At 33.3% G+C, this 19,447-nt stretch overlaps 1 protein-coding gene across 1 annotated transcript in view; it reads right to left on the reverse strand.

Moving 5' to 3' along the window:
• The window catches only part of LOC117176377 (regucalcin-like), a 43,048-nt gene extending 37,774 nt beyond the window's left edge, over positions 1–5,274 (reverse strand). Inside the window, exon 1 of the mRNA XM_033366621.1 lies at positions 5,172–5,274. Within this exon, the coding sequence (XP_033222512.1) occupies positions 5,172–5,274 (103 nt within the window). The remainder of the gene's footprint in view (positions 1–5,171) is intronic.
• Between the last annotated feature and the right edge of the window lie 14,173 nt (positions 5,275–19,447).

The following is a 19,447-nucleotide window of genomic DNA, read 5'->3' on the forward strand; positions in this document are numbered from 1 at the left end:
ATGAATTTAAAAATTTTCAACACATTTAAAAATATGTAGGGGTGGTTTACTCTAGTGTAATTTTTTTATCCATATTGAATGGACTCTATTTTACTTCCTTCGTCAATATACATTTCATAATTTTTTGTGCATGGAAAGTATTCCATTTTGTGCATGGAAATACATGTAGGGGTGATTTACCCCTTTATTCTTTTTTAAATTACGTTATTCATCTTTCATCACAAAGAAACATTTTCAGTAGTTTTGATCGAAACCAATTTGACTTTTATACAAGAAAAAACCATACAATCGACAGTTGAGACTCCTATCTTTGAGGGGCTGTTCGATCCCCTAAAGTATTTTTTCAAAGATAAAAAAAATAATCGCATAGTTTTTTGGAAAATTTGGTAAAACATTTTTTCAAAAAGGTCAAGGTCATTCTTTAAGTATCTTTTAACGAGGAATCCAGTGGTGACCTATAATTTGAGCTTGATTTTGGCCTTCAAGATTATTTGAAGTTCAATTTATTCACATTTAGCACATTAGCCCAAGTAGTACAAATTGGACCCGAACGATAGCCGTTGTCAAAGATAGGAGTTTCGATTTAGAAACACAACGTGAACCTTAAAATAACCTTGAAAGTCGAGCTCAAGGTCAAATCCAAGGTCACCACTGGATTTCTCGTTAAAAATTACTCCAAGAATGACCTTGATCTTTTTGTAAAATACATTTTCTGGAAAATTATTTAGGTGTTTTATTACCTCTTAGACACCCTTTATATTAGAGAGAATCAAATCGGCGAGGGGCACCTGGAGTACCTTGCTTATTAGATACGTTGCAGCGTAACTTTCGAGGCAAGATAAAGTTCGAAGTGCATGACAGGCCTTGTTGTACAAGGTCTGTCCGGAAAGTAGTCGTACTAAATTTTTCCCGCGCAGCCAGACCACCGGAGGGGAATCTTTTCGCATAGGTCGGGTTGTGGAGGAGCTTAGCTAAGCAGCGCATCGTTCCCCAATCGCCTTTGAACTTAGTAAATCCGCTATTGAAACCCATGCAATTTTCAAAAGTGCTTGCGGGGCTGATGCCATGGTTCGATCTAGTCTTTTCGAGTGGTGAAAGTTTTTTAACGAGGGAAGAGAGCAAGTTCGGAACGCTTAACGCTCAGGATGCCCTTTAACGATCAGAAATCACCAGAACTTGGTAAAAGTGAAAAACGTTCTTCACTCTGACCGCAGATTGAGTGTGTGAATAATATCTGAACACTTAAATTTGCCAAAAACTAATTTGCGCGATCGCTAATTTTCGGAAGCTCCACTACGACAATGCATGAAACCACAGAGCCTTCGCTCTCATAGGCTACCTGGCTAAACACCGTGTTCCGACGATTCCCTAGCCAAGCTACAGCCCAGATGTTGCTTCCTCAGTCTTCTTTCTCTTTCCCTATCTCAAACAGGTTATGAAAGAACGGCACAACGGCTTGGTCCAGGCCCTTCTAGAGGCCGTGACGAGATATTGAAAGTTCATTCTAGTGTTTGTGTTGGGGGGGGGGGGGGCTTCCGTGATTGGCTCAGTCGCTGAAAACGCTATGTTGATGTAAAAGCGTTCCACGTTGAAGATTATCAAGCCGATGTACTGATATTGTCAATAACTTTTTCGAAACAAATTAAGACCCTAAACGAACCTCAAATGTCCCCTTTGTAGTAAGATTTCACAATTGAAAGATTTAAAACAACGTCATTATCATTCAAAAATCGCATCCAAGATTGTTTACGTGAACTAACAACATTATAAAACAAAACTTAGTCTTAGAATGGAATGTGGCAACTTTCAAAAGCTAAATAAACCACAACTGTGTGTAAATCCCACTTACCAGAGAATTATGTGGTTAGACAAAATAATTCATTCAAAACTCTAACCTCTTTCGATATTGTACCTACTTGAAGGATTTGAAAACTGCAACTTTTGCAATTTTTAAGCATCTGTGAAGCTATAACCACATGCGCCATATTCACCGTTTAACAAAATTTTGCGTTTGTAGCTAAACGCGATTCACGTCATAAAATTATTTTCATTTATTCAGTGAAGGATCGAAGAGTTGCCACAGGGCCTTTCATAAAACAATGATTCGTACATTAATTGCTGGCCAAAGTGTAATAAACTATTTTAAGCTGTTTGGACTATGCTAAAGAATATTTTAATTTTTAAAACTGAAATATATTATTCAACCTTTAGGCTCCTTCTGCGATTTTGTTAATTTTCTCAAATCTAGAATTTCGTTAAAGTTTTTCTTCAATGACGGAAATCGCTAGAAAGCACGTTTCTGTCGTCAACTTAAATTACTTTATTGCACAAAAAAGCTTTCAGCTGCCTGGTCGAAAAAATCGATTTTTCTGTTGTTGCCTGAATTTATTCCTACACATGTTTAGAATATGTTGGTGCAGTGATATTCCAATATTCGAAGTCATTGGGAAGTTACAGCTGTGAGAACGCCTAGGTTTACTTCATTGATTAAAGCGTTCTTGAACTTTCAAACGCGTTTTTCTCGAAACCACGTGTTTCGAATTAGCCCGCATGATATCTCAAAAACGGTTTGACCGATTGCTTTAAAAATTTGTAGGGTAGATTTTGCGCATGTATATGCATCGCCTGAACTAGTATAATTAAAAAATTCTAAGCTTTCTTTTATCATGAGGAAATAATAGAAAAAGATCATAAAATTTGAAGGAAAAAATTCAAAACCGTACCAATTACTCAATTTTTAACATTTTTACAATCTCTTAGTTCAAGCAATGGTCACAGCTTCACATATTAAAATGCTGTTGGGTTTTTTGATTTAAAATATGCCATTCGCCCGGAATCATACCGGCCATGGACACACTTTTTTTGACATGGTTGTCTTCAGAGTAGTGCTATACGCATTGCAATAAAGATTTTGGGTTCAAACATGCACAATTTACTGATAAAATGGAAATAAATATATAGTAAAAAGTACAAAGGTGTATCTTGTTACCTTTCGTAAAAAAATTCCTCCAAAATGGTAAAAAAACGGACCGTCACACGAGGTGACCCCCTTAATAATACAATTCTTTGCGACCGATTTTTGTTTAGTCTAAGGAAAAACGAGTTTTACGAAGAGCTTTGCCTGTCTCTGCATGTCTGTCTGTGTTTCTTTATTATGTACGTAAAGTAACCTTCAAAAGACTTATCAGGTTAGATTAAGTTTTGGCACACTTTTTCAAGGCAGAAAAAGAAAGGACAAGATTTTGCAAAAAAATGAAAAAGTTGCAGTTTTTAATATATGAAAAAGGTTGGAAGTTTAAATTAATTAACTTGTCTAACAACAAGTACAAGTTTGCTGCTACCAGTGCACATAAGATTAATTTAGGATATTTTGTAGAATTATTAAAGATGGCAGAGCTTGCGAGCATGCAAAGTATAACACCTGTAAAGCACCTCAAACTTTACCTTGCTCCAAAAGTTAACAAAAGTAAATATCCCACCGCTGGCACCAAATCAGCTGTCACGTTTCCAGAAAAAGGCGATAGTAGTATGAAAATATTAAGAAAGAGAAGTGTGCTGATTATGTTACGTTGCTAAGACCTATTGAGTTATTACATTCTCATCAGAGAAGGTATTAGGTTTGTGTAAAATTTTACTCCTAAATCCAAAAAAGAGGTTTTTACGATCGGGTCTCTCTGTCTGTATGTGTTTATGTCTGTCCGTGAACACGATAACTTTTGAAAAAATTAATATATTAGATTGGCCTTTGATACACTTGTTTAGTGTCCCAAACGAAAGGTCAATTTCGTTAGCCAGCCATTCTGAATGAAAATTCAAAAAGTGGGCACATTTTAAATATTTTTAAAAATACTTTTTTTTAATTCAAAAATTCTCTGTACGGTTAGTCATAGTTTTCAAAAAGTCGAACAATTGATCCTGATGACTGTTTTTGAAGAATAAAAAATTACCAGTGTTACTCTACATGATTATCACAACAACATTTTGAATTTTTTTGCAAAATCCAAAATTCAAAATTTTGACGGCTACAAAATAATGAAAAATCCAAAAATTACATTTTTCTATTAAACTATGCAAAATACGGTGAAAGGCTAATAGCAAAAAATAGATAGTGCTCCAAAAGTAGTTCCTCATAAAGAAAATATATACATTTTAACCATTAAGATCAGTCAAGTCATTTTCTAGAAAATTTGATTTTTTGAAATTTGTTCCTGACTTTTGTAACATTTTCTTTTCTTAAGTTAAGACTTAGGGTGAATTTATTTCATATGGGAAGGCACTTTCTCCAGCAATATAGATCACATCCGTTCAGGGGCACTTAGTCCATGCTTATTCTGCTACGGCCTTTACTATGGAATTTACGGAATTTAAGTTTCAGCAACCTAGTCTCGTAAACTTCAGTTACTGGAGTATCTTAAATGTGTCGGAATTTTTCGAACATTTCTGACACTGTACAACCTTTTGCATCTGCTTCATCAAAAAAATGACTAGGGAACCTGAAGCGTCCAGCTTCACGAGTTAGTTTACGAAGATCGTTGTAAGATAAGATCGAAACAGCTAAAATTTTAGATCAATGTGCGATAAAAGCGTTGACAGAAACTGTGAACTGGAAATACTGAAATGTTGCAAACGCGTTTTGTCGATGCGAATACAGGGACCAATAATAAACAATTATTTTTTAGTTCCGACTTTTAAACTAAATTTTCATTGAAAAAATTAAATATAACTATCTAGTGGTGTATGTGAAGAGTTTTATAAAACTCAGTTTTTAATTGGTCTAATTCTTTTATGATACTTCTTACCTGAGCTTTAAATTTAAAATAAAAATTTCTATACAATAATTAAAATACGTAGAAAAAAATTCGTCTGAAATTTAAATACTACCTATTTCAAAAATTTCTTGATACTTTATGTTTATTCAAAATATAAAAATATATCGAAATCAGAGGAAAAATTTATTCTGTAAAGAAAAGTCGATCTCAAGAACTTTCAAGTTGAAAGTGATTAAAGCTCAGAGTAGTTTTGCCGATAGAAATTACACTTCCCTTTTTAACACCTGCTTGTCTCTCAACTCCACCCTCCTCCCTGCTGATAAAATACATCAAGTTGGTTACCTCACCCTTTTCCATCCACTGCCAGCTAATAAAATAAAGCAAGAAGACTTTCGCCTTCACCTGCCCTCTGCTGGTAAAATACAGCAAATGCATTTGCCTTCCCTTTTTCCACCCATCGCCTGCTGGTTAGGTGCAGCAAGCGACCTCCCATCTCGTAAACCATTTTCAGCACACTTTTCCGCCGCCTTCACCCCTCCCCTATTTTGTATTCTATGAATCAACCACAATTGGCGACGTGATGATCCAACGATCAACCCTCACTACCGGAAAGACAATCTACAATGGCACTCCTTTCACCCACCATGAGCCTGGCCGACATTAAAGCTTACATTCATGCCTTCAGAGTACCACTGACACCCGCATCGGAATTTTTCGGTTTCGACTACGAAGATCCTCACAAATTTGAGACTTGCGGTGGCAAGTCGGAAATTGCTAAGGTACACCGGACCCGTACAATCGGGAATGCCTGGAAAGATGGGATAGCTAAATTGCGGCACGCCTAAAATATCGTTCTACCTCTCTTGGGAAGAATTCGCAAAACCTTGCACTAATAAAAACGCTGGGCCAAGTATTATGAATCTTTCGCGAGCTCAGCTACACTCTGTAAAACAAACAGAGAAAAAACTATAGGTCTTGTGTTGCAAAAAAAAGTCAACTAGCAAAGCGTCTCCATCCCATGGACACTGAAGAGGAACTCATAACTCTGATACTTGAAACAATCAAGCCGATTGTAAAAAAGCTGATTTTTGCAGCAAACTCTACTGCCTTCAGCGACTTGCTGACTTGCGCAGCCCTCGCAGAACAAGATGAAGCAGAGATTCTAAGTCCAAAGCCTGAAACTGAAACTGCCACTAAACAGAAAGCCTTGATCAGAAACGATGAGCATCAGCCGAACACGCCACAATGGTAATACTGTCCGGGACGTAATCTTCATAAAGATTGCCTAGCCCCGGCTCATAGACGGCTAGAAAGCAATTAGGGTATTGCGCACAGCGCAACAGAAAACAGCGACAGAGTGCAGAACTGTAACGTCACTCATTTCCAATAATATCGCACTATTTTACCGGGGCGCAGGCAGAACCTTAGCATCAGAGTAGCCCACAACCGGCTTCAGACTAAGGCCATGGCGTATAGTCAATCTCATACCTAACCACCGGGGTAGAGACAGTTTCACTGGCCATTAGCCGGACCTAATTACCAGGGTACAGCCAGCTTTTTCTATCAAAAAACCGGACCCAACAACCAGAACACAGCCAGTTTCGCTGACCATCAACTGGACCTAATTACCAGGGTACAGCCAGTTTCACTGGCTATCAACCGGACCTTGCCGCCGGATTATAGCTGGTTTCACTGCAAATCAACCAGACCTAACAAAAGGCGTACAGCCCCTTTACTAGTCATCGACCGGGCGAACTACCGTGGTATAGTAAGTTGTGCAATTCAAAAACTGCAACAACCGGGGTTCACAACGCAGCTACGGTGAAAAGCCGACCGCACACCGACCTACTGGGGTACAGCCGACTATTCAATACTCAAACAGGCCTCGACCGAGTTTTATGCTGTAACAACGGTGAACAACCTTGCTCAACTACCACAATGGTGAACAACCATTCTCACACTACAGCGATGGTGAACAACCATGCTGACGCCACAGTGACAGTGAATAGCCGAGAATCACTTCCAAGAATCCAAGAAAAGCTTCCAAGAATCACTGTTAAAAATATTAGGGCCATGTTTTGCCGATAGAGCCTAGCCTCTCCATCTTCCCTCCCTCTCTGCCGGCAGGAGAAGAGGAAAAGAGACTCGGGTGAGAGTGGCAGAGGCGGCATGTTTCCCCTACATCGTTAGTCTTGTGTAAAATGGCCCTGCGTTAGCCCAGAAGTCCCCCCTTCCCGGTCCTCGGATTGTGAAAAACACCTATTGTATCTAGTACTAAATTAAGTGTCTTTCCAAGCTATTCTAGGTGCTCTGACTCTAGGCCCACTTCCCCTTCTTAAACCAGTTATTTCTCTTTCTACCCCCTGTCTGCTGGTAAAATGCAGCAAGTGGGTCGCATCCTTCCTTTCCGTCCCTTGCCTCCTGGTATAATACAGAAAGCAGTCTCTCGCATCCATCCGCTCTGCTGGTAAAATACAGCAGGTGGGTTGCCTTCCTTTTTTCCACCCACTGCCTGCTGGAAAAATTCAACAAGCAGCCTCGCGCCTCTACCCCCCCCCCCCCCCCCCCCCCCCCACCGCTCTTAAAATGCAGTAATTAGGTTACCTCCCCTTTTCGTTCCATCCGCCTGCTGGTTAGGTGCAGCAAGCAAATAATCACTTTCCGCTTCCTTCACCCCCTCCCCCCTCACTTTTAATACTGTAACTCTACCACCATTCTTCGAAAATTTCTTGTCACGCTTCCAAAAAATACTATTCTGCACAGTAACTCTTTTTTTTTCTTCCCTATCACCTTAATGGGGCTTGTATTAGCTGTTTCCTTGAATGCTTAATTTTTATTTCAAAAATGTGTAACTGTTTTTTAATTACTCATTTGTAACATATAATGCATTCATAATACACTTTTTTTAAATATTGTTTTTGATTTCCTTTTCCTCAATTATATTGCTTTAAACATCGACGACATTTATATAAATCATTACAAAATTTAATAACTGTGCCTTAAAACATTTTCTCAAGCCTGCAATTTTGTCTTGTGCGGCCATATAATTATTTTTTATTATTTACATCGTAAAAAGGATTAGATAAGTACACGGGTGTATTGCAAACGGCTTATCATTTCAAGTCTCAGGCATTTTCTATTATCAATCAATTATTTCTCAAAATATCTTGGCTTCGTTCAGAAATTAGTAATAAGGGGCCACAAATTTCAAACTCGATTAAAAACTAAACATTTTTTAAATAATATTAACAATATTTTTGCATTATTTTACATTTACATATATCACTTCTATTGAATTAAAAAGAATAACTAAGAAAATCTAACGAATAAGTTTTAATATTAAACGTTAAAGTGGAATTTGAATTTTGAGTTGTTATGAATTTAGTTACCTAAATTTCCATGTTTTAGGGTCAAGGATTTCGGAAAGCAATTCTAATTCCGCCCTGATTTGACAACTTGCCTTTACCAATTGAACTGGAATTTTTGAACTCAAGCGCTTTTAATGATAATATTGCAATATTTATTATTAGAAGCGCTTGAGCTCTAAAATTTTAATTTTAATCAATGCCATGCCAAATATTTTCAAAATTATCTCGTTGGATTTAGTATTATGCAATAAGTAATAAGGTTAAATTTAATGTGATTGAATAAGTGTTTCTCTCGCAACTAAGAAGTCTAAAGTAAGCTTAGAAAGAAAATAAATCCCTTTGTTATTTCCTGAACAAAGAAAATCTTCGTTCTAAAAATATTCTTTCATTTAACACAATTACAAGCAATAGAACTGGATAAATAACGCAGAGAGGCGAAGCGTTTCAAACGCGCAACATGCGCGGTGCTGCGGAAAACGTTCACTGCGCATCTATACTTTTCAGTGACTTACGCCTGAAGTCTATAAATCCGGTGTTAAAATATTTTTAAATTAAAATTAGAAGCATTTTTCAGTGGCTCTGTTTTTGAAAATTAATTGAAATTTTTATAATATTTGGGACAATTCCCTGAAACAGCTGCAGTGATATCTCTCTATCTAGGAGGCATCGAATAGTCATTTAAAATTTAATGGATTATTTTTTTCCGTGTGATGCTTGAATGAGCACCATATAATTATTATTGAAAACATAGTGGAAACACTCCAGATCAAAATCACCGCTAGTTAATCAATAATTTTTAGCTGAAAATTTAATTATTCCATGGTTTGAAAAATCAAACTCGATATTTTTTTACAAAAAATTGATGCACGTGTTTTAAATTTCTTCTTTTCGATAAAAAGTTCAATTTCATGGTTCAAATTCTTCTTCTTTATAGAATGTTAATCTGCTTTACAGAAAATTGAACTACATTGTGAAAAATTCGTGTTTTTTCAATATAAATTAATTCTGCTAACTGAAATCAACTGAAATTTAATCGATTTTTTTCAGTTTAAATTAATATTTTTTTAATTAAAAATTCAACTGTTTGTTTGGAAATTACTTTTTCTTTATTAAATATTAAGTAGAAAATTAATGTTTTTTGCTAAAAATTAAACTGTTTTTTGATCAATTTACTTTTTAGAAGATAAAACTATTTCATTGAAATTTTTTAAAACTTATTTTAACTAATTTTAACTAAACGCGTAATTGTAAATTATTTGTCTTTTTTGTTAAAAAATAATCTTCTTAGTACAAAACTACTTTTTGTTTAAATATACGAGTAAATTCAACTTTTTAATTGAAATTCGTCCAAATTTGTTGATAATAAACAACATTGTTAAGCAGTCTCCTATTTGTTTGAAAAGACAACTGAGTTCATGAAAACTAGTCTGGTTTGGTTAAATATAACTGCTTTTATTTTAAAAATTAATCTTTTTGGTTTTAAATTAAAATTTATTTTGGATCAAGTATGAAGTATTCCATAATTTGTCAAGAATTGATATTTTGTGCTTAATAATTAATTTCTTTGTAGATGATTCAACACTTTAGTTGCGAAGTTATTTTTTATTTCTGTGTTCATTATTTTACTCACAAATTTAGCTGATTGATTGTTGACTAAAGTGTTTGGTCAGAAAAGTCGTTTTTCGCTTCAGAATTAATTTTTTAATTCAAACTCTTAAACTTTAATTTTTAATGTAAAATTAGTAACTTATCATTAATAATTATTGGTTATTCTTTGCAATGAGAGAAATTTGGTAAATTAAAAAGGGAATGATTAAACATTTTAATTCAAATATGCAGAAAGTCTTTATTATTTACATTAAAATATGAAAATACATAGTTTTTTATTCACCCGGATAATGATGGCATTGAAAATGGAAATGCCTCATGTCCCTTTACTGTGTTGTCAAGTTCAGTAACTTTAAAAATACTACCACCTTGATCGTTAGATGGACATACTTCATCAGTACTACATTTCAATGTGGATACATATAAAACATCTAATTTTCTTCCTCCGAAAACGCAGGCACTGACTTTGACTGCAGGTATGTAAATAGCTTGCAGCACTGCGCTATAACGTGGATTGATTATAAGGACCTGAGGAAAATTAAAAATTTTTATTTTTATTTAATCCCTCTGTTGCCACCCAAAAAATCTCACAGCGTCTGCCACCCGGGTACCTGGGTACCCCCCAACGAAATTGTTGTTAAAAGTCCATTGTAACTAGAAGTAACTATGAGTATTCAATCAATATTCAATTTTCATATTCTAGGAAGGTGTTCCTACTTGAATATAATAATTTAATAATGTGCAGTGACCTTGCTGGTACTGAAACAAATATAAAACCTACACAGCTACATCGCAAATTTCTTGTTTCCGAGGAGGTTTGGTATTACGTTCAATAATTCAAGAAAATTCAATTAAAAATGTATATATTTTGTTATTATTTATAAAATTATCCATATTTACTTCAGATACTATTATAACAAACTTTATTTTTATGATATACTGTATAAAAATCATGCTGTTCCTGTCGGGGTACCAGGGTACCCGTGTGACTCCACCGTGCTGTTTTTTTAATTGCAAGATATTTCAAGCTACAAAATTTCTAAAAATATGTGCAATGCAAATATCGATAGAGAATCAGTTAAGTCATGCTGATTCGAGAAGCATTCAATCTATATTTATTTGAAAAAAAATTATATAACAAAACGTACGCCGATAGGTACCCGGGTACCCGGGTGGCAACACAAGAGTTAAAGTTTTATTTTGTGAACTGTTTCAAAAGTCATCGAATCCTTACATGTGAACCTCCATTAAGAGGCACCCAGAGCCGACTTTTGGTATCAATTGTCATACGACCTAGCACGGCACGACCCTCGTAGAGAGGAGGGTGTTGAGTTCGAGCCCAATGTTCCAAATCAAAAGCGATACCATCTTGCCCTGAAAAGTGTGATTGGATAAAGAGTAAAATTATGAAAACGTACATTCATACTCAATTTATTTATTAACTGGGTGTCTTAGACTATTTTATTTTTAAAAAATTCTCAATTACAACAAGAGATGTTATCTATAAATAAAATAAGGTTGTTTCGCGATTTTAAATAAAAATAATTTTCAATACATTAATGTAAATCCGAATCGAAGCTGGAACAGGAATTTACTGCTCATAATCGCCCACAGGTCGTATTTCACAACCGATTTAAAAGTTTTTTCTTCAGGAATGCTCAGCAATTAATTTTTAAAAGAATTGTAGTTTGCTTTTTTTAAATTTTCTCACAGAGCAACAATATATAAACAAATATAGTTACAAAATTGACCATTTTAGCTTTGTGAATTTTTATATCAAGAAAAAATAGAAATAGAAACTCACTATCAGCCGGAATTATTGCACATGCATTCATAGAACATAATTAGATTTAATAATATTCAACTTAATTATTATAAACAATTCCTATAAACATATTCTTTATAAACGAGTTTTTCTCATAGCTGAATTGATTTTTCTGAACAAAAGTGATTCACAGTTGTCTTTAAAGCCATTTATATACTTTGAGCTTCATAAAAAATAAGCAATATAGATTGTTTATAACAATTTAGTTAAACAAGTCTCCTAATCGGCCGTTTCCTCGTAGAAAAAAAAAAATTTTTTCTTCAATAATTATTAGAGTGCCATTTATTGCGGTGACTAACATACGAAATTAAATGAATAATAATTTATATGATTATTATAAACAATTTTTTTAACAAAACTATGATTTATTTTTTTTACATGCAAAAAGGACGGTTTTCCACTAAAATTATCCGACAAGAAACTAACAGTCATTCCAAAATTGGATACGGGAGATTAAATAATAGTTTGCGTAATTGTTAATAACAATTTCTGTAGCAAACTGTCCACAGCAATAACGCTGTACTTGCGTTTGTAGAAGTCACCTATCTTTGATTTGTTTTATTTAACTTCCTAAAAAATAAATGAGGAACAAGTGAAAATAAGATGTAATAACAATGTACTTGTGTATTCAGAAGTCACTTGTCTTTAATTTTTTTTGTACGTAGCTTTATGAAAAACAAATGAAGAACAAGTGATTCTCAACTAAAAAGTACAGTTCCAGGTTCACCGCTAGGTGGGTATCTCTCGCACGCGTTCTCGCAAGAAAAATCATAATTTTCGTTTATATAACTGAGAGAGGCTGCGTTGAAATTATCTCTACATGATTTGCTTTGGGCGTCATTTTTAAATATCTTTTGCAGATTTGTACATTTCAATTGTTTGTATTATTATTTCTAATAAAAAATGGATACTCTCAAGGTAGGTAAAAGGTCCTTTGTGATTTTCTTATTACCAATGAGAGTACTGACGTGCAAGGTTTGTTACGCTTCATGAAAACTGAGTATAATCTTGATTCTGGACATCTAGAAATAGTAGCTAATCATTCGAATATGTATTTTTTAACTATAATTCAGAAATAATGGAAAGAGTGTTCAAGTATAAAAAGTCAGTTTGAAAAGAGGTTCGAAAAGTGGCTAAAAACTGACTTCGTTTTTACTTTTTCTGGGATAAAATCAAAAGGAGGAAGAAAAAGTTCGGATACTAAATTCGAAGATGCTTCTGCTGCTACAAAGAGACGAAAATTAATGTCCACTAAAGAGAGTTTTACGGCTGATGAGATACAGGATGCATTTCTGCGAAGTTTACGAAAGAGTGGAAGAAAAAAAATTGCAAATGCTATAGCCGTTCTTTTGAATTCTGACGACACTGAAAATTTAAATATTTCAGGTAAATCTGACTTTGAATCATATGTACCATACTCTTCAAAAGAAGCTTTAGCTTTAATGCAACAGGTCAGACTATCAAAGTATCAATATAATACTATTCACTTACAGGCCAAAGAAAGAAAGGCTCACATTTATCCTTCATATGTGAATGTATAAGAGATTAAAAAAGATTGTTATCCTTCAATTATTCGAATATCGGAAGAAGGAGCCATGGTTGAGATTCAGTCTCTTATTAATCACACTATTCAATGTCTTTTTTTGAAACCGAATTTACGCCTTCCGATTTCAGAGAATAGATTAAACATCACTTATTTGGACTTTGAAATTAAATATGGCGTCGATGGACTGTCAACTGATGCAAAATACAATCAAAAGTTTAATAACAACGATTTGACCGATGACCCTTTTTCCACAGCATCATTGGTGCCAACATGGTTGAGGGTAAAGCACACGGGAGACGCTGTTTGGATGAATGCTCATAGTTCCTAGCCAAAACGTTGTATACCTACCATGATTAAATATGCAAAGGAAACAAAGGAATTAACGAAATCGAAAATCAAAAATCTTAAGATACAAGTTCAGAAGCTTAGACCCACCACAATTACTACGACTAATGTTGTGTATATAGTGACAACAGTAATGAAGCTAACTATGTTGGATGGAAAAGTTTGTAGAGCTCTCACTGATACTCCATCATCTTCTACTAGCTACATTTGCAAAGCGACACCATCCCAAATGAATGATAAAGAGCGTGTGAAGCAGAAGAAGGAAATTGTATCCAGCTTAAAATTTGGTCTTTCTACTTTGCATTCCTAGATTAGGTTCATGGAGTGTATACTACATATTGCTTATCGATTACAAATCAGCAAATGGAGCATATACAAGAAAGAGGATAAAGAAACGACGAAAGAAGCTAAGAAAAGAATTTGCAACGAATTAATAATTGATTAATATCGGTTATTATTATTTGGTTATTATTAATAACGCTTAATAATTGATCAACCAAGTCAAGGATCTGGCAACTCTAATTGTGGTAATACGGCTCGTAGGTTTTTCTCTAATGTTAATCAAGTATCAGAAATAACTGGAGTAAATAAAGAACTCATTAAAATGTTTAGAAACATACTACAAATGTTAATTAGTAGCAGAAAAATTCGTCCTCTCTTTTTCAACGAGTATGCTTTTAGGACAGCAAAACTGTATGCGAGCTTACATCCATGGTACTACATGCTTTCTTCAGTTCATAAAATACTGCTACATGGGGGAAAAGTTATGGAGAATTTTATGCTGCCAATTGGCATGTATTCCGAAGAAGCTTCTGAAGCCAAGAACAAGGATATCAAGTACATTCGACAGTTGAACACACTAAAAATCTATCAACTGCATACTATGCACGACCTAATTCACAAACTCCTTGAGTCTTCAGATCTTTTCATTGCATCCTTCAAGCCTGAATGGAGAATAGTTGAAGTTAACCTTTATCAAGAACTCGATGAACTAAAAGAACAATTCGAATCTAAACATGACTCGAGTTCTGAATCGTAATTTATTTATTTTAAGTTTTTTTATAATAATCTCATTATTATTATAAGTATCAATTTTTTCATTGATTCAATAACACAAATAAGATTATCAAAAAAATAATTCAAGAAAAAAAAAAACTTTTTTCTACGACCAACGGCAGATTGTCACGCATTGTTTTAAAGTTGTTATTAACAATTACGCAAGTTATTATTTAATGTCCCATATCCAAGTTTGGAATCAATGTTAGTTTATTGTCGGATAATTTCAGTGGAAAACCGTCCTTTTTGCATGTAAAAAAAAATAAATCATAGTTTTGATAAAAGAATTGTTTATAAAAATCATATAAATTATTCTTTATTTAATTTCGTTGGTTAGTCACCGCAATAAATGTTACTCTAATAATTATTAAAGAAAAAAACACTTTTTTCTATGAGGAAACGGCTGATTAGAAGACTTGTTTAACTAAATTGTTATAAACATTCTATATTGTTTATGTTTGATGAAGCTTAAAGTATATAAATGGCTTTAAAGACAATTGTTAATTACTTTTATTCAGAAAAAGCAATTCAGTTATGAGAAAAACTCGTTTATAAAGAATTTGTTTATAGAAATTATTTATAATAATTAAGTTGAATATTATTAAAACTAATTATGTTCTATGAATGCATGTGCAATAATCCCGACTGATAGTGAGTTTCAATCTGTATTTTTTCTTGAGATAAAAATTCACAAAGCTAGAATGGTCAATTTTGTAACTATATTTGTTTATATATTGTTGCTCTGTGAAAAAAATTTAAAAAAAGCAAACTAAAAATCTCTTAAAAATTAATTGCTGAGCATTTCTGAAGAAAAAAACTTTTAAATCGGTTCAGAAATACGACCTGTGGGCGATTATTAATATTAAATTTCTATTCCAGCTTCGGTTCGGATTTAAATTAATGTATTGAAAATTATTTTTATCTAAAATCTCAAAACAACTCTATTTTACTTGTAGATAACATCTCCTGTTATATTATTATTATTATGACTCTTATGAAAAATATTAGCAATTAGAGTGAAATAAACGATTTTTTCTATGATGAAAGAAACTAATAAGAATTTGTTTATAAAAATTGTTTATAATAATTAGGTTAAATATTATTAAAATTAATCTTGTTGATTGAACGGTGCAGCCTGTTCGAGGTAATAGTTCTCCGAAAACAGAGGAGCCGTTCTACTACACAGAAGTGGCGCTGTTCACTATGTGGTTGGCGCGACAATTTTACGTGTTCGGTGAACAGCTCTACCAAAACTCTCTCAGTGTACTTTTTGCTACGCGGTCAGGAAAGGAGCGCTTATTTAACTTATTTGAGATAAAAGGAATTTTAAACGAAACGGTTAAATTTGAAATGAAACTAATAATTAAATTTCTGACTTGCAAAAGACAAGTTTTCAATCAAATTTGTTAAACTTTTAACCAGAGAAATGAACCTGTAACTATAAAATGATGAATCTTTAGATAGGAAAGTAAATTTATAACGAGATAGTTGAATTTTTAGCTGAAGAAAATAAATGTCAACTAAAAATGAAATAATTAAATTGTTATTATAAAAAAAAATTTTAATAAGAATGTAAAAAACAAATGTTTAGACCAAAGTAAAATTTGCAGCATGCTCTATACGTAAAAGCTAAAGTTATACGGAAATCTAAAGTTTTAGTCATCCAAATTATTATGTTCATGCGAGTAATGTAATTATTGTTTAGAAAAATGTTATTTTTACATCTATTTTAAAAGTACTATTTTCGCTCTTATCTTACAATACAGTTCCTTGTGCTCATGTTAAGTATAAACTTAATGCTATTGTCTGTCTTTTTCAAATAAATAAAATGTTATGTTGTAGATTTTGAAATTTTCTTACTTTCGCCATGACAACAAATATCAAATTTTTCTTACTCTTTAATTTTGAAATAAAAATTTTTATATAAAACTAAATAATTCTATACATGTATTTGATATTAATTATATAAAGGAAACGCGATAAATGGAGCCTTGTACAAAATTCGTCTAAAATTCAAATAGTGGAATGTAGTTCTACCTTCATAAATAGTTCATGCCGAAAGACCTTAAAAATATTTATTTATTCTATTATATTTTTAAAATGCCAAAATTATACTAAAAGTACGGTGTTAGATTATTACTAACGTAAAGAGTCATATTTTTCAGAAAAAAATTTGCCGTTTTAAAATAATCATTGGAACATTAATCCAAATTTTCAAATAAAAACAGAAGAATTGGAGTGCGCTTCGCGTGCACAATGTTCTACTTTGATTTCAAATTCCTAAGTTTTTGATTTTTTGTTAGAAAATTGATCTTCTTTGTCAAAATTGTATGCTTCAGGTTGAAATATTCATTCTTTTGTTTATTAATTAATTTTTTATCTAATCATTTTACAATTTCAATTTTTTAATTCATCTTTTTGAAACGATTAAACGATTTGTTTGAAAATTCATGCATTATGTAAAAAACTTATCAGTTTTCTTAAAAATTCACCTTTTTGGTTAGAAACTAATCTTCTTGATAAAAACTTTATTTTTTATTGAAATATAAACGATTCTGTTAAGAATTTCACTAATTTTTTGAAAATGTAACTATTTTGTTAACAATTTGTTTTCCTTAGTCAAAATTGCCGCTCTCAACTACTTATTCAACTAATTCGCTTTTGAATGAAAATCCATCTTTTTTGTGAAAAATTTAACCATTTAATTACAAATTTATATATATGCTATTAAAAATTCGGCCTTTTGTCTAAAAAGTTGATCTACTTGCTTAAAAACTATTCTCTTTGGTTCAGATATTAATTCTTTATCGTCAAAATTTCATATTTTTTCGAAAAATGCAAATGCTTGGTAAAAGCTTGATTTATTTTTTACGAGAATTCAACTAATTTGTTGAAAATGTATTTATATTGTGTTGGGCATATAGTTCAAAGCCCTGTCGATGAGGCGCTATACCCAAAAACCCTGCAAAGTTTGTGGAAAAATTAAAAAAGTTTGTTTGAAACTTTAACTATTTGTTTGAAAGATAATTGTACATAAATTTAATGTGTTGAAGACACCTATCTTTGTGTAAAAAATAATTATATTGTGGCTAAAAGTTCCTCTTGCATCGTAGAAAATTCTCTTTTTGGCTTTGAAATTCAACATTTATTTTAAAAATTAAACTGTAAATAGGGAATTTCGCAGAGAATCACAATTTTTGTTTCAGACTGTTTATTTTTGACATTAAACGGATACTTAAAATTTCGGTTAAAAATTATAATTTAGGTTTTAGGGCAGGGAATTTTTATAAAGAATTATTCTTTGACTTGAAATAGATAATTTTTGACCTAAAACGGAAATTTTTTGTTAAAAACTCACCAGTAATTCTTCTGTCTGCCCCCTTATAAGTGTACGACAGGATTTTATTATTCATTCCATTAATGCAATAAAGTTTGGAAGGATTCTTAATGTGCCACAGGATTCCATTGCTCACAGGCATTTCCTGTAGCGGATGTTCTTTGAGTTCCGTTGGAACCGGATGTGGATAGAAAGACCACAATTTTCCCGTAATAGGTGCACTAACTGTAGTCGTCTCTAAAATATAATAAATATTTTAACAATAATAATTAACCGGGCAAAAACAATTCTTGTAATCCGCCGGGCCGAACAGTTGTCCAAACTAGTAATCCACTAAAACCCAATTTTAATCCTTCTTATTGTAATTGAGCATGCGAATTTCATAACTTCTTTAGCGCTCTACCCGAAAAACCCATATACAGTGAAACCTCGAAAATTCGAAACTCTATAATTCGAATTTTCGATAATTCAAACTTATTTTTGGCCCCGGCTGAAACCTGATGTTTCCCATGTTAATAGTTCTCGATAATTCGAATTTCTCGATAATTCAAAGAAAATTGTATGCCCCGCCGTGACGATAACCTCTATAATTCGAAGTACAGCAATGACTAAGTAACAACTCCGACGGACTCATATTTATAACTTATGTGGTAGCTTGTGATTGGTCCGTTGCGAGTGGTGGGAGTTGGCGTGTGTGACAAGGGTGGGGTTGCTAATATAAATGAAGATTGTATGCTTGTGTAGTTTAATGTTGATAGGACATTGCTGCAGATGTTAAGATTCCCGCCAACTCTCTGACTTCCATTATCGAGAACAAGGAGAAGATTTTGGCTGATGGTGAAAATTCTTGTTTCCAACCGGATAGGAAACGCACGAACACATCTCATTTTCCATTGTTGGAAATATCGATGGTGGAATGGATGAAATCTGCTCAGAACCAGAATATTCCCTTATCTGGTCCTATAGTGCTAGAAAAAGCTGAATTCTTTGCAGCTCACTTAGGATACAAAGACTTCAAAGCTAGCTCTGGGTGGTTTAAAAGTTTAAGAATAGGAATGGAATAATCTATAGAATATTAAATGGTGAAAGTGCTTCTGTTTCGGAAGAAGACTGCGAAAAGTTTCTCACTGAAAATTTGCCTAGCTTGTTAGAAGTTTGTGCAATAGAAGATATCTTCGTTGCAGATAATAAAGGTCTTTTTTCAAATGTTTAACAGATAAAACTGTGACATTTAAGGGCGACACTTATCATGGTGGTAAAAAAAGCAAAGATCGTGTTACTCTCATGGTCTGCGCTAATATGTCTGGTGAAGAAAAACTAGAGTTGTTGGTAATAGGCAAATCTAAGACTTTGAGCCATAAAAGTGGTTTACTTTCCGCCAAATTTAACTACCAAATTGCAACCAATGGATCAAGGAATCATTAAGAACCTTAAAGTTGAACAAAGCCTGGGCTCATGCCACTAGTAATAAAATTGCGAATTGCTTTCGGAAGGCTGGCTTCGTGAAAAACTGACGTGAAAAATCTTGCAACACAAGGTCAAGACGAAACTTTATCGGATGGTACTTCTGAAGAGTGGGATGATCTACAAAGA

This window comes from Belonocnema kinseyi, chromosome 7 (assembly GCF_010883055.1).
Source record: "Belonocnema kinseyi isolate 2016_QV_RU_SX_M_011 chromosome 7, B_treatae_v1, whole genome shotgun sequence".
NCBI lineage: Eukaryota > Metazoa > Arthropoda > Insecta > Hymenoptera > Cynipidae > Belonocnema > Belonocnema kinseyi.